The sequence below is a fragment of the Vicugna pacos genome, chromosome 8, assembly GCF_048564905.1.
Source record: "Vicugna pacos chromosome 8, VicPac4, whole genome shotgun sequence".
NCBI lineage: Eukaryota > Metazoa > Chordata > Mammalia > Artiodactyla > Camelidae > Vicugna > Vicugna pacos.
Window position 1 is genome coordinate 68302900 of NC_132994.1, and position 15828 is coordinate 68318727.

Below are 15828 nucleotides of genomic sequence, written 5' to 3' on the forward strand. Positions count from 1 at the left end.
GTATGCTCAGGAGACAGCACGTTGACTTGTTAGGTCCCCAGCCCACCCCCAGGAGACAGTCCCATTCAGTGGACTGATACACTGAGAAGCAAAGAGCTTGCAACATTGACCAGCTTTGCTGTGACATTCCTGCGTCGCTGTGAGGAGTGGAGCAGGCAGGGATGCCCCAAGAATTGATGGGCATTCAATATTAAGTTTCTTTGTATCCTTAGAAATGACCGTTTGATCCCTGCCTTGCAGGGTTAGCATTTCTTTTCTAGCTAACCACAGTAGAAAGAGAGAAGAAACGCCTAGAGGCTGTATTTGACTTGAGCAGAAGTATCGTCTGAAAGACTTTATAGGGAGAATTAATTTCACTGCTGGAATTCCCTGGAGAAGCCGATGCTGTTTTTGAGCTGACGAGGCCACCGCTGAAGGGCATGGATGTGCCAGCCCTGTTGATACTGGGTTCCTGTTAATGCTGTTTTTGCTTTGTGTTGAAAATCCCTTTTCTAGTATATGCCATCTTTTGAAAAATTCCAGTGGCTTTTAAGAGAGTCTTATTGGGTGTAGAGTCACTGAACAAAGTCTTTACGTAAATATTGCACTTGATGTGGCATTCATGTCGTCTCCATCGATATAAACAGCTGTTCATACGGCATCGTTAGGTTTGGGGTGTATTTAACAGGAGACAAAATAGAAAAGACCCGTGTTCCTGACTGCATTTAGATAATATTAGCCTAGCAAATGCTTCTTACCGGATGAAGAAGGTAATTGCAGCCTGAGGTTCTTTTCTTAACACCCCCCCACCGCCGCCGCCACCTTTGAATCACTCTCTTTCTGAAATTGATGTCAAAGTAGTGTAGAGTCTCAGGTTGCTACCAGAAGCCACTTAGATGCAGATTTGCTCTTTGGGATGAATTGCTCCTGGGAACGTCTGGGTCCATGATACAGCTTTTCACCAGGGGAAGAATTAGAGAGCCAGCTCTGATGTGGCAAACCCTCTCACTTCCTGTTTACAAGAGTGAGAGGGCATTTCGGCTTCCACAGTCTGGGTTAGGATGACTAACAGCACTGAGCACAGAAGATGCCCTGTTTGTGTGTGAAACTGCTCTTCCTGAGTCTGTCTGGCTGACACCCCAGATGCCCAGATGTAAAAATATATTCACGTTTCTAAAGATGGTTGGTGTATATAAAAAAAAAAATTTAAATCTGCTTTGGAAATAACAATTTTTACCAGGATACAGAGAACTTTGGTCTCAGAATTCTTAGTTTCTTATGATAAAGGTAGTTCTCCGTTTCACTGGCAGAAGCAAGTGTGAGGCTTTCTGTTAGCAGGGGAGGGAATTAAGATCCTTGGATGCTAATTCCCTTATAAACTTAGTGTTGTTGGGGAATTTGTTTTCCTTTTTCTCCTTTTCATTCATTCATTTCTTCATCTGTTGATTTAACAAATAAATGATAACTTTTGGCTAAATGTTGCAGGTGTATAAAAATGAACTAGACATTATTTCCTACCCTCAAGGAGCTTTGTGAGTAGGAAAAGTAAAACACTTGTATGTAATAATTCACATAAAAAAAAAAAAAAACAAGACTTTCCAAGAAAGAGAATTCGAGGTCCAGCTCAGAGGTAGAATTTCCGCTGATCGTTCCTGTTTATTTTCAGCAAAGGGGTTCAAAAGAGAGGCGAGTGCTGGAGAAAGGTTAGCCATGGATCTGAGCACAGCAGATGGGCGGACTGTGGGCTGGGAGGCGTGGTGGATGGCAGGAGGGCACTTCGCGCACAGCATGAAAGCTGGGACACAGGCTGAGAACAGGGGTCACCTGGCTCTGTGTGAATGCGAAATAACATTGGAAAGTCTTTTGGGGCCAGACTGTGGAAAACCTTGAATTCTGGGAGTTTATAGCAGACATATCGTGGCGTGTAGCTGAAGAAACTAGCAAATATTGCACGACTTTCCCCTGCCTTGTGGCAAATAGAGAGGATTTGTCTGATCATTTAAAGAGCATGCAAGTGTGGCTGGATAATCCAGCCCTGTGTATAGGCTTTATCTTTCCACTCCTGTAGCTTCATTCATTCCTTTGGGTCTTAATGTCTTGTTTTTAATGGCCAGACTCCATTGTAAAATAAATACTAAAATAAATGGTTTTTTCGGGGGTGAGGGAAAAATGAGTAAATAACTTACTGTTGGTGCCCTGTAAAAACAAAATGCTCCTCAGTATTGATGCAGGGTCCACTAATGGTGTGGTCCTCACAGGCACGTTTAGGGATGTAGCTGGCCTGGGGTCGGGCCTGGGTACCAGCTGGTAGTGAGCACAAGGGTGAGACCATGTTGGAGTTAAGGGAGAAGGTGGTGAATAAAATTTGCCAGCATTTTGAGGAAAATCAGTCCTATATTCTCTCTCTTAACATCAAATTCATCTTCCAGGTAAAAATCAATAGAATTTCTCTGAAGTACAAGGTATGCAGTTTCTGTTGAATACGTCATTTTCAGGAGCCATTTGAGAGTCTGGGATGATTGGATCAAATGTAGCCCCCTGCGCAGGCAGAGTGAGCCAGGTCCCTGTGAGGTGACGGTTCTGTGAAACTGTCTTAGCTATTGTTGGAAAGAGGAACTGTTACATGGCCTGTTACATAAAAGAAAAAAAAAAAAAGATCTGACTGTTCTGTGGCTGTTACGAGTACTGATTACCAAATGATGCTCGTCTGTATTTGAATTTTTGTTCCCCTTCTTTTGTAACAGGTTTAAAAATGAATTATGTTTCTGCTTATATTCCTCCCTCTAAAGGCGTGGAGACTCAGGAAGGACCGAGTATGAGCATCTCCTTTTTAGCTCTCCCTTCTAGAGACAGCTGTACTGTGGCTGTATCTTTGATCTTTTGGACTGGTAATACATGGCATGGTATGGAATCCCAGCCGTAGAAAAGGTTAAACAGTGATAGGCAAGTCCCCCGAAGCTGTAGACTGAAGTGGTTGAGAGCACAGAGACTAGCCAGACAACCTGTGCGCAAATCTTGACTCCCAGCTCGTCCGCTAACTAGCTGTGTGACCTTGGTGGAGCAGGTCACTTACGCTGTCTATGCTGAGTTTTTTGCAACTGTAAAATAGTCTAGGGTGTTTATGGGATCAATGAAATAATATTTGGAAAGAACTAGATAGTGCTTGGCACACAGTGAATGTCATATATGTGTTAGTTAAATAGAGGAGATAAATTTCTCCCACCCTGGCCTTGGCCACCCCATTTCTTTCCCAGAGGGAAACATTATTCTTAGTTCCTTTTTCACCTTGAGACTCTTAAATGTTGGGGGAAGTAGTGTTTTGGTTTTTTGTTTTGTTTGGTTTGGTTTGGTTTGGTTTTTTTTGTTTTTGCTTTGTTTTTACTGTGTTATCTTCGTGCACAGCTGTGGTAGGCAGAATAATGGGTCTCCTACTGTAAAAAATGATCAGTGACCCTAAAGAGCTTTAGTTGTATTAATACTTATTGATATTTACTATATTAGAAATTTAAACTGAGAAATTTAAAAAGTATCTATTAAAATTTGTTTTAATGTGACAACAATGAATCCACTTTGTCTTAATGCAATAAACATATTTTTAATGAACTGGTTCTCCAAACCAAAAACATGTATATATCAGTGAGAAGAACAGAACTGTTTCACATTTCTGCAACTTTCTTTGTGTGTTTTTAATAGACAGCTGGATTTTATATCCACTTCTGCATTCCGTCTGTTGTAGTGTATTATTTTGATGGAAGTGATTGGAAGAAACCCCAACCTCTCATAGATATGTAGTTGTAAAAGGAAGGGAGTATTGGAATAATCATTTCAGATAATTGTGGACAGTCTTTACTATTACAGCAGAACTCAACAAGAGGCAGTTCCTTCAAGGTTAGTGGCAGTGCAGAATCTGAAGCATCATTGGTAGACCCTCTTTACTTGGTCACACTAAAATCCATTGTCTTATCTTGCACTTCGAATAGATCTTTTGCTCATGTATGATTTTCTAACATGCAGTGGTTACTTAGAAAATATTATATCACTAGGTTATGCAGATCTTTCAAATATGGACATTTCGTTACACAGCATTAAAAATCACATTCGTTAATATCTTCACCAATCTCATTGGGAAAGTCTCAAAATATTGGGAAGCTGTCAAGCTCATGGTAGTGAATACAAGTTTCCCAAGATTCGAATTTTTGCTGGAAAGGTCGAATTATATCTACAAAACTGTCTTTTCTCTAGAAAGTTACAGGCTTGTTTTGTTCACTTAAAATAACGTTTTCATCAGTTGTTTTCTCAAATAAAAATTGGGTTTTGTGAAAAAAGCAGCTGTTCAGCTCGCAACACTTTTTCTTGAAACAACCATTGCAGAGGAGCTGTGTGGGGACTTCCCAAAGGTGTTCCCAAGGTCCTAAGCTGACCTGGAGGAACACGAGGGGCCATCCCACGTATCTAAGCAGAGAAGTGACACGATCTGATCAGTGTTTTAAAAGGATCACTGACTGTTGAGAATGGACCATAGGAAACCAGAACGGGACAGAGGCTTTAGCAGTGACCAGGTGAGAGGTTGTGGCTTTGTTCTCAGTGGTCACGGTGGAGGTGGAACAAGCAGAACTCGCTCAGAGATCCCTGTGGGGGTGGGGTTGGTGGTGAGGGCAGGAAAGGAGGCCAAGGAGGATCCCAGGTTTCGCCTGAGCAACGGGAAGGATGGAGTTGCCCTCCATTAAGATGGGGAAGCTTCCCTCTGTGGGAAGACCAGGAGTTCGTTTTGGAATGCCTTTGTAAGCCTCTGTATTTGTAGTGAACATCCCGCCTGTTTCTAAATGGTTTTAATGGCTTATCCTGAAAGCCATCCATAAAATCTCACAACTCATCAAGGTTAACAACATGAAGGGAAAGGGAAGAGATGTGAATGACAACTTGCCTACTTTAAAGACTTTCACTCGTAGAGTAAGGCAAACACGCTTGTTGTTAGGAGAAAACAGTCAAGTTTGAAATACAAGTGCCCCAAATTCACTCCTTTCATTTCAAACAGTTCAGTTATGCTTTATCGCATCTTATTAATTTATTTCTGATCCTGTAGTCCCCAGCTCTGATTATCTATTTATAAATTGTCCATTCCCATGTAATCCCCCCCCCCTTTTTATTTGGCTTTTTTGGCTTTTCGGCCATTAACCACTTTCACATATTCTGGGAAAGTGTGACAAAGTTCAAATTATCCAGTTTTGTTCCTTCTTAGTAGCTCTGGGAAAAGTCATTTGCAGTGAGAAATGTGAAACTGTAAGCAAAATTATTTTGTGTCTTCTGGGAGGAACCCTGATCGGCTGCGCCTGAACTGGGCAGGTGCTGTAACATGTGAAACAGGTTATAGAATGTCCCTTCCCCGTCAAAGTCTCCCAGCGGACTCCCTACAGAATCCAGAATTTCTGGTGAAGCACTCAGAAGCTTCGAAACAGAAGGACATGCTAGTCTCAACTTGTTTGCCTTTACCTTTCCAGCACTACTTACTCCTCAGTTGCCATTTGTGAATCTAATTCTGACTTTTATGTTTCAGTTGATGAAGGACCACACCCACCTTCTGTGAGGTTTAGGTATCCTTACATAGTATTAGCAAAATTATTTGAATGTTTATTGAATTTTGTCCTTATTGTTTTATAAAAATCAGGGAAAGAGGGAGCTGAAAAATGTTGATAAGAAACCTGGATTTCATAGCTTAGTACCCATGACCCCCAAATGCCAGTCGTCACCTGTGCCTTGGCTGGTGAGCCTGTAGCCCTGTGGGATGCTCTTTGATCTCCAGTCACAGGTCATGTGTTCACTGGGGAAGGAGGAGGAGGAGATTAAGATACGCACCAGGTGTGTTTAAAAGGCAAAGCCTAAGTAGAAATTTCAGAATTTGTCTAGATCCCTGGGAACAGATGCCTTCACAGAGTCCATCAGCTCAGTCTCCATACTTCTAGGACCGCACCCTGTAAGCAGCAGGGGGCTGCCTGCACGCCACCTCGGAGGGGTCGTGGGCGCCGCTTCTTCTGAGCTCTGAAAGGCATTTTGTCTGCATACCTGATGTGAAAGTTAAGATTTATTGCCCTCTGTGTGCTTGTCATCATTTACCTACTATTTTCAAGAAATTGAAAATCCCTTGAAAAATAGGGACATTGAGGATCCCAGAGATGTTTAAGACAAAGCAGCTAGCACAGTTCTTGGTGAACAGCGGGCGTTTCACTCCGTATCTATTCAGTGAAAGCAGGCGGCTAGGAGTCCCTAGCCAGGAAAGGCAGTGTCCTGAGAGTGGGTTCTCGGGGATAAAAAGCATCTTTGGGCCACACCTTGAAGCCTCCCAGATTTCTTTTCATAAATCTGATTGCAGAGGACTTGCGCTGGGACTTTCTCAGAGCTGAAGGCTCTGCTCGCTTGTGCTCGTGCCTAGGGACTCCGGGATGGCATGGGACTCCACTCTCCGAGAACCACGCGCCCCAGCTCCAAAGAGTCTGACTGTGAATCCTGGGAGAACACGGAGCCCAGTTCACGTCCCACGTCTGCACTATTCTGCTGTTTTAACGGGCTGATTGGTGCCTATGACGCAGGACTGTTTTAGTGAGTCAGCCCAAACCACAGCTGAAAAAGAATAGGAACCTCTGTATCACTGGTGTAGGTCAATGCTGATAGTGGGATGTGGTTTCAGTTTAATTCAAGGGCACTAACGTTTACAAAGGACTGTGAATCTGGAGTCAAGGGATCCGGAGTCTAGTTCCTGGCCTCGTGATTGACCTCGGGCAGGTTACTCTAATTCCTATTTCTTCATCAACTCTTAAAATGAAGGATTAGATGAAACAGTTGAGCATATTTTTTTTTCTTTCCTAACACTCAGTCATTTAATGTGATTACAGCACCAAGTTAAACTACTCTAAGAATGTGTCTTTATCCTAAAAGTTTAGGAAGTGAGAAAAGCAAAGTCATGGATCAAGCATTCCATTTGGTTTTGCAACACATCTCTGTACCTCTTTAAATAGAATCAGGTCTTGACTGCCAGAGAGAAGGTGTTTGTTAAGGCTTCGTGATAATAGCAGGCTGTCTCGAATACAAAGATCACCAAGAGCCTTAAAAGCATTAATTATCCCTTCCAGCACCCTGATGCAGCCAAGATGTGTTATTACCATTTTACTTTCACAGCTGGGTAAACCAAGGCACAGAGACCCGTCAAGTTGCTAGGAACTTGGACAAGGTCATGGTCAGTGGCTGACAGGGCGAGAACTGTGTCTGTCAGTTTTCCCTTCTACACAGGGGAAACTGTCTGGATTTTAACCACTTTTTTTCCTCTTAAATATTCCTCTATTAATGTACATAGAGTAAAATCCAGTAATAATGTGTCCTGTAGTAAGACAAACAGATGTCACTGGACTGATGACGGCCCTTGTCTTATTATCTGGGTCCTCATCTGGGGGCTGGGGGTGGCGGTTAGGAACTGACTGCCCAGTGAGCATTTACAGCCTGCTCAGGCGGGGAGAGCTGTTTAGTAACCACTTCACTCTCTTTATTCTTGTTTCTTTCTTTCTTTAGATAATTCACACTGATTTTCATTAACCTTGCAGTCCCGGGACCGTGTGTTTCATGTGCTTTGGTCCTTTGGAACCCACTGATGGTGGAGTTTTACTGTAACTCTCCTTTCTCTCCTTTGAAACCTGCACTGACATCCTCACTATCTTTAAAAAAAAATTCAGTATAATTCACGTGACCATAAAAGTCACCTTTAAAGTGTACAGATCAGTGGTTCATAGTATATTCACCAAGTTATGCAACCATCCCCACTGCCTGATTCTAGAACATTCCATCAGCTCAAAAAGACACCTGGTGCCCACCAGCAGTCACCCCTCCTTCCCTGCCCCCCAGGCCTAACAGCCACTCATCAGCCTTCTGTTCCTGCAGGTTTGCCTGCTCTGCTGTTTCATATAAATGGAATCATATGACATGTAGACTGTTGCATCTGCCTCCTTTCGTGTAGTGTGATGTTTTTTCTAGGTTTATCCATGTCGTCGCTTGAATCAGTACTTTATTCATGCATCCCCTTTCTGGCTGAATAATATTCTATTTCACCCTCTTTTAATCCCGTGACACAGCAGCACTTCCTGGAAGGAAGTGTAACTCTGGTTTCCTTTCTCCCGTAGCACATCCCCCGGTAGAATCTTGTAAATTTTTTTAGGGTTCTACTCAGGGTCTTTAAATAGAATACCCACTAAGTAGTTTGGAAGAGTTTTGAACTTAAATTCTACTTGATTGAAGTTCTTTAAGTGTCTGAAATACAGTGGTGTCTGTTAATTGCCCCTGAATGTAATTAAATGTGACATTCGGGTGGTCCTCCCGGCTCTGCAAGTATCGGTTTCTGATGGACCTGAAACTTTGCCTGAAGATCCGTTGCCGTTGACTTTGTATTTTCTTTCGGGGACCTGGGTGAGGTCCAATGGGAGGCCGTTTGCGGCCTTTCTTGGGGCTGAGAGCCTGCCACAGCCTAGCCTCCCAGAGAACAAGGATATGGAGCCACCTCCATTCCCCTCCCCACCTGCCAGGAAGGCCTTTCCTCCCTCGAGCTGTACAGAGCATGGAAGTGGCTTCCAGGACACTCCTACCCTGTTGCTCTAACTGTTCTTTCAGATGCTCAGGCAATTTATCACAAGATAATTGAATCAAATCATGGCAGCCTGCTACTAAGAAGCATTGGCCACCAGTGTTTACCTCTGTCTGTTTATCTCCAGAGACCTTGCATTGTCAAGAACATCAGCAGTTGGAATGTGACCTCAGGTTAAGTGCGCTTTGAAGGTTTATGAAATTTCATTTTTCTGGCATTGTATTTATGTTACGATAGAATTGACTTCTCTGCGGGCTTGACAGTGACATTCAGACTGCTGCCTTGAATCTGCTCGGCACAAGAATAATAACAGTAAAGAAATGCGGAGTCCCCGATCTCCTCAGAAAGTAGCCTAATTTTTATCTGTTCCAGAAGGACACGATAGCGGCGGTTACCTTTGTCAACGGTGCAGCTGAGGACTCGATTAGCCTTTGAACGTGGTCAACCCAGAGTTGTTCGTTCTTACTACGTAGTCCATCTGTTCGTTCCTCTGAACGGTTTTATTTCCATTCTCTTTCGCTGATGGATGACGAGTAATACTTGCTTGGATGACAGAGCATGGCCAGTGTCATTGATGAAAGATGCCACAAACCACTGCCTTTTTAAGTAAGAGCCTGAGTAAAGTTTAGGGAAATCTGAGTTAATTAAAAATAATCAGTGCTTGAGGGAGGGGATAGCTCCAGTGGTAGAGCTCATGCTTAGCATTCATGAGGTCCTGGGTTCAATCCCCAGTACCTCCATTAAAGAAATAAAGATTAAATAAATAAGCCTAAGTACCTTCCCCCCGCAAAAAAAAAAAAAACACACAAAAAAAGCGAATGGGTTTAAAAAAAATCAGTGCTTTACAAAGTATGCAAATTTAAACTTAAAAATTGAGAGATTTTAAGCTTTTCTGTGCAAATGAACTCAATCCTCAACCTGCTCTTGATACCAAGATAAAATGTATGTTGGAAGCATTAATATAGAATTTTGTACTACTTCAAATGACTCCTCACTCAACCCACAGCTTGAAGCAGAGCTCATCCCCATGCTGTGACTACCATCACTACTTTCTCAAAAAAAAGAAAAATCGTGTCAAATAGGGGAAGACAAACGTTCTCCTCTCAGGTCAGTTTCTTGTTTTTTGGCCTTGGGATTGATACCTCCTTGAGATTTTAACTCAATTCCTCTTACAGTCGCTGTTCCTAAGAACACGGGATCTCTTCTCTGAGAACCAGCTGTCTGGCCTCTGAAAGCAGCTTCTGGCTGCGGCCCAGGCAGAGCATCTCCCTCCTGCAGCCAGGAGCTGCCTGGTGTCTCTGGGCGCTGCTGGCAGCAACCTGGGTGTGTCGGGCTCTAGGAAGGACTTGTTGCCTCTATCCTCGCTTCCTGGTTAAGTAAGGAGGTGGCAGCCAGCAGGACAGGGACCATGGCGTCAGCTCGGTGAACCAACCTTGTAGCTGGCTGCTGAGCACAGTGAGGATTCCCGAGGAGTAAGCGGTGGTGGGAGACTGGCCGGGACACCACCACATGCCCAGGCCCCCTTCCTGGCCCCCCCAGAATCACCCATTCCCTGAAAGACCTAGGTAAAAAGATGGCAGAGTCCACACTCCTGCTCAGTAACTGCTGAACTGGCTTTGGAAGTGATGTCTGTGTAAACTTTGAATTCGCAGTATGAGCCAGGTGGGCGAAGCGACCTTAACTTCAGCATCCCCTAATGTTTCTGTTGCTGAGCGGACACCCAGGATGTGGCTTGAACACAGGGTTTGGCCTTCAGCTGTGAGGGGTTTGGGGCTGCCAGTTGCCTGGCTGGCTGCGATGCTCATGGGGTCTGTGCCGAGGCAGCGCCCAAGAAGACCCTGAGTTACTGGGCGTCTCCTGCCCAAAGCCCCGAGGGTCCCTGGTTGTCTGTGGGGAACTGTCAGGTGAGCAGGAGCAGGGCCAGTCACCTTCTGGGACAGCCTGCCTAGAGTGTCGTCACTCTTCAAAAATGTTTGTTTTTAAAAAGAGAAAGACGCCTGAGGCTGGTCGTGTGTGGACCCTGATCTAGGACCTGGCACACTGTGGCCTCCAGTGCTTGGCGCCCATCCTGCCAGGGAAGAAAGAAATGGAATGAGTCGGTCCACACAGCAGCTGAGGCTGTGACTCGGGACGTTTCATGTCTGCTGACCTGATGGCTGGGTGGCGGCGCCTGTTGGCCACATTCGATGTTAGCTGCTTCAGATTGCTAGACCTCACCTCAGATTCCACAAGGAACGAGAGGAGAAAGACAGAAGAGTGTGTTTACCCATGATAACTAGGTGTCTTGACTTGAATTTATCATTTTGTGATTTTTCATCACTTACAGTCTCATTGGCCAAAGACCCTTCTGGAGCGCGTCTGCACTTCTGTCCGGCAGCAGCTGAGCATGGGGCGGGGTGGGAAGCACCTGCTGATGGTTACCTGATGGGGTCCGGTGCCCCACACGTGTCCCGTGCACAGGTCCCCGCGGAGGCTCTCCCCAGGCGGGGAGGGGAAGGATGCATTTACTCACTTCAGCAGCTGGTGCCCAGGACGTGGGCAGCGTGTGAGTGGGGCCCTGCATAGGCATCTGGCACCCAGGACAGGGTGTCAGCATGCTGCCTGTTTAAAGCAGGCTTGTAAATAAGCATTCGAGTTTCCCGGCCTGCACCTCTTTTTTTTTTAGCCAGTCTGCTATTCTTCCCGAACCTACTTTGTGCTCACTTCTCCTCTAGAAAGAACACCTAGGGCGCGCTACCTTTTACAGGCGGGACTGCAGGTCCTGTTGCAGTCTGAGGCTCCTGGAGCCGGGGTCTGCCGCTGCAGATGCTGTCGCGCTGGGCTCCCTCATGCTTTGGCGCCTCCAAACCAGCGTGGGTGCATTGCTGATGGGGTCGGAAAGGGGGTCAGCCACCCTACAGACTCCGCTGATGCCCAAGTGCCGCTCAGCGTCTTGAAACTTGGTGGCGGAACTGCTCCGTCTCCCCATCTTGGCAGAGCTGCCTTCCCCTCCCGGATCCCTGCGCCGACCTCAGTGGGAGCCGGATCCTGTGACCCATCCTGTCCAAGGCGTGCCTCAGAGAGGACCCACGCCGCACCCAGAGGCGCCCTGAAGTTGACGTCATGGAAGGTGGCCACCGAGCCTCACTGACTCACAGTGAATCCTTCCATCCTGGGGTGGGCAGGGTTTTGAGAAGAAGGGTATCAGGTGTCCTGTTAGCAGGTAAAACTTTGCCTTTTGGAAGAAGTAAAAGGTGGTTCTGGGAGTTTTCAGCATGCAAGTTCCAAAGTTTTGTGAATACATTGAAGAGATGACTCAGAACTCACTTCGCACCCGCTTTTGACACAGCCGTGTTATTTTCTCCAGCATCCATCTGGCACCTCCGGGCTCCAGAGCTCCCTGTGCCCATGCTGTGTCTGGGATCTTCAGGGGACTTGAGGTCGCCTTCATCTTTGTATCCTCAGAACTTAGCGCATACCTGACACGGAGCAGGTGCTGTGGAAATCTTCATTGTGATTGGGTGTCAGATAGCCTGTGCTTAGTACAACTCTTCAAAAAAAAAACCGGAGCTTTTGATTTGCAAGGTGAAGGCAGCAATAATGCAGACTCAGTTCCGTTACCTAAGTGATGGACTTTTACATCGCATGGCGTCTGCGACGTTGCTCTTTCCTGATTTTCTTGTTCTTCTCTGACTGTGACTTATCTCTAAAGAGGGAGGGGCCTCCTTCCCTGCACTCTGTGCCTTGGCGATTCCAGGTTCTCTCCTTGGTCTTCTTTGTGTCCCACTCGGCACATTCCCCCTGGTGGTGGGGAAGGGGCACCATCCATCCCCGTGGCTTCACTGCCAGGTGCAGGAGGATGGCTCTAAACGCACACCCTGTGCAGACCTTCCCTGCACTCCCCGACTCTCAGGTGGCATCTCAAGACTTGGCTTCGCCAAAGCTAAGCTCGTGACTGTCACTCCCACCCCATCCTGTTCCCATGCACGCAGTCACCTGAGACGTAGAAGCCAGTCTGCCTTCCTACCTCCCTTGTTTGTATCTCCTTGTGTGTGAAACAGGCAGCGAAGAGGAGCCCTGTGGAATCTGGGCTGTGCTGGTTCTACTCTGCATTCGTTTGAGTCCTTCCACCTCATAGCCTAAGTGTTGCTGTGACTTTCTGGCCTGCTTTTCTGCCAAAATCCTACCCACTGTCGGTCCCTCCATCCTAGGGTGACCTCACACCCCTCCCACCCCTGCCCCGTGTGGCAGCCACACTCAACACGTGCCCAGGTCGTGCTGGGCTCTCCGTGGGATTTGCCTTTACTTAGCTGCCTCCTGTTCATGGAATCCCGTCTCCCCACTGCCCACCCTGCCTGGTCATCTTCAGCCTTAAAGACAAGGGGCCCTCACTCAGATTGAAAGGCTTTTCTCCAGTGTCTCCTTTGCTCTGAAGGCTTTTAGGGCCCCAGGGAGAATTCACTTCCCTCCTTTCCCTGAGCGGACCCCTCTCACGTCGTCTGTGACGCCTTGTTGTGCTCCTGCGTCTGTCTCCCCTTTCCTCGGCAGTCACGTCATCTGGGCTAGAAGCACCTCCTGAGAGTAGGAACCACCTCTGTATTCCCAGCACCTAGCACAGTGCCTGGAAAAGAGCCAGTTCTCAAGAAGTGCATGTTAAATGAACGGATGGAGAGATGTGTTTATGCTGAACACAGTAGGATGTGGACTGTTTTGTGAATTCTGTTGGTTGGCCTTTTTAAGCAAAGGTGCGCCCGGCAGCCTAAGGAGGCAGTGATGGGGAACAGTGGGAGGAGGGGGTCACTTTTGGTTTAGAGTCTAATCTCGCTTCCCATGTGGTCAGCCTGTTGGTGAGCAGACTGCCTCCATGGCGTGGTGTTAGGAGCCCGGAGAGCTGAGTTCTGTATCCCCGCCTGTCGTTGCTTCCTGAAATTTGCCCGGGGACGGCTCATGCTTTTATGATCGGCACGGCTTAATCGGGGCTAACTTACTCTACAACCAGCAACAATGAAGTATGACTTAGACAATGTGGTCCTTTTCTAGGTGGGGTTAGGGTGTTGGAACAAGCAAAAGGAAGACGAAATTGGCACTCCAGAGTCCTGTAGGCCATCAAGACGTTTTCTTTAGCTCCCCTCTTGCCTTAAAAGCAAGTGCTTGTGTAGCGATTGGTGTTATCAGCCTGGACCAGCATTTCTGTTCCATCAACCTCCTAGGGCTCCCATAGCTTCCAAAGGTTTCCCAGAGCCCACTGTCCTTGCCCCCGCGATGCTGGGTGGTTTGTCAATGTCCATGCCTTTTCAGCCTCCATCAACTCAGACAGGTATGAGCTCAATGACTTCTTCTTGTAGCTGACTGGGATCAGAAACCATACGGTTTCACTTAGTTGAGGGGATAATGTACCAAGTACAAAAATTAGAATGAAAACTTGTATAGTATTGTGATAGAGGCTGTTCTTTCCATCTTTCTTGAATTTGTGGATTTGAGCACCACATTCAAAGAACTGTGGAAGATGACATATGTGTATAAATGTAGGTTGCAGAACCACACACTCTCCTTAACTTCTGTATTCTTAACTCTTACTCTGGAAGCTAACAAAGTTTTGCTGTTCCCCTTGGGACTTTCAATTTAGGGTGAAATTGTGGTGGTGTTGGAAAAAGAACTATCCTTGCAAATGAGCAGGTTGTGGGTTGTAATAAGAATCTGTGATATTACATCATTGGTTTTCTCAGATGCACCTGGTGATTTTGCCCTCCCTTAGCCAAAAATAAAGGGAGGGCAGTGCCAATACTGCATAATAGCGAACTCGGCATGCTCAACATCGCTAATTATTAGAAAAATGCAAGTCAAAACTACAATGAGGTATCACTTTGCACCAGTCAGAATGGCCATCATTAAAAAGTCCACAAATGATAAATGCTGGAAAGGGTGTGGAGAAAAGGGAACCCTCCTATACTATTGGTGGGAATGTAGTTTGGTGCAGCCATTATGGAAAACAGTATGGAGATTCCTTAAAAAACTGAAAACAGACTTTCCATATGATCAGCAATCCCACTCCTGGGCATATATCCAGAGGGAGCTCTAATTCAAAAAGATACCTGCACCCAATGTTCACAGCAGCACTAAATGCAATAGCCAAGACATGGAGACAGCCTAAATGTCCGTCAGCGGATGACTGGATAAAGAAGCTGTGGTATTTATACGATGGAATACTACCCAGCCATAAAAAGAAAAATAATGTCATTTGCAGCAACATGGACGGACCTGGAGATTGTCACACTAAGTGAAGTAAGCCCAAAAGAGAAAGACAGGTATCACCTAATATCACTTACATGTGCAATCTAAAGAAATGAGACAAACTTATTTACAAACAGAAACAAACTTATTTACAAACAGAAACAAACTTATTTACAAACAGAAACTATTATTTACAAATAGAAAACAAACTTATGGTTATCAAAGGGAACAGGGGTGAGGAAGGGATAAATTAGGAATTTGGGATTAGTAAATACAAATTACTACATATAAAATAGATAAACAAAAAGGCCCTACTGTGTAGCACAGGGAACAATATTCAGTATTTTGTAATAACCTATAATGAAAAATAACATGAAAAAGAATATATATATATACCTAAATTGCTTTGCTGTATACCAGAAGCTAACACAGCATTATAAATCAACTATATTTTTGAATAAATAAATTTAAAAAATAGCGTTCTTAGTTAAGTTTACATAGTAATGACAAGGGTGGCCAGGCATTTAAATCATTGTTTCGATTGGTCATTGGCCTCCCTTGACGAAACAGGCAGATGTTGTGTCTTTAATTAGCCAGAGCCCAGATGTGTTTCAGAAGACCAGCTGTGTGCGTGGTAACTCCCAGGTCACTGAGGAGCCTGACGTCCGCGTTCTGGGTTGTTGAAGTTTTTCTTTCTCCGTCTGGGCCTTTACACCAGTCATCACTATTCTCTGCAAATGGCCAGCCTCACCTATGCTTTTGTCACTTTCCACGCAGACCTCAGCAATGTCCCTGACATCACAACTGGCCTGAAAAGGAGTCAGACAGATGGCACGCTGGACCAGGTTTCCCACAGGCAGAAGAAGGAGCAGACATTCCGGGTAAGATGCTGTCTCAGACCTCAAACGAGGACCTGGCAGGCGAGTGTTAGTTCCTGCCTTCTTCGAGGTGGGAGAAAAGATGGAGTTCTCTCCGTCGGTCCAGCCGTCGATGCAAACTGTTTTGTCTTTTTAAATCCC

The 15828-nt window shown here is 45.6% G+C and overlaps 1 protein-coding gene across 8 annotated transcripts in view; it reads left to right on the forward strand.

The window, feature by feature from the left end:
- TIAM2 (TIAM Rac1 associated GEF 2) overlaps nucleotides 1–15828 on the forward strand; it is a 205950-nt gene that overhangs the window by 149583 nt on the left and 40539 nt on the right. For all 8 annotated transcript variants that reach the window (XM_072966082.1, XM_072966079.1, XM_072966083.1 and 5 more), the window contains one exon: nucleotides 15587–15690. In XM_072966082.1, the coding sequence (XP_072822183.1) occupies nucleotides 15587–15690 (104 nt within the window). The remainder of the gene's footprint in view (nucleotides 1–15586; nucleotides 15691–15828) is intronic.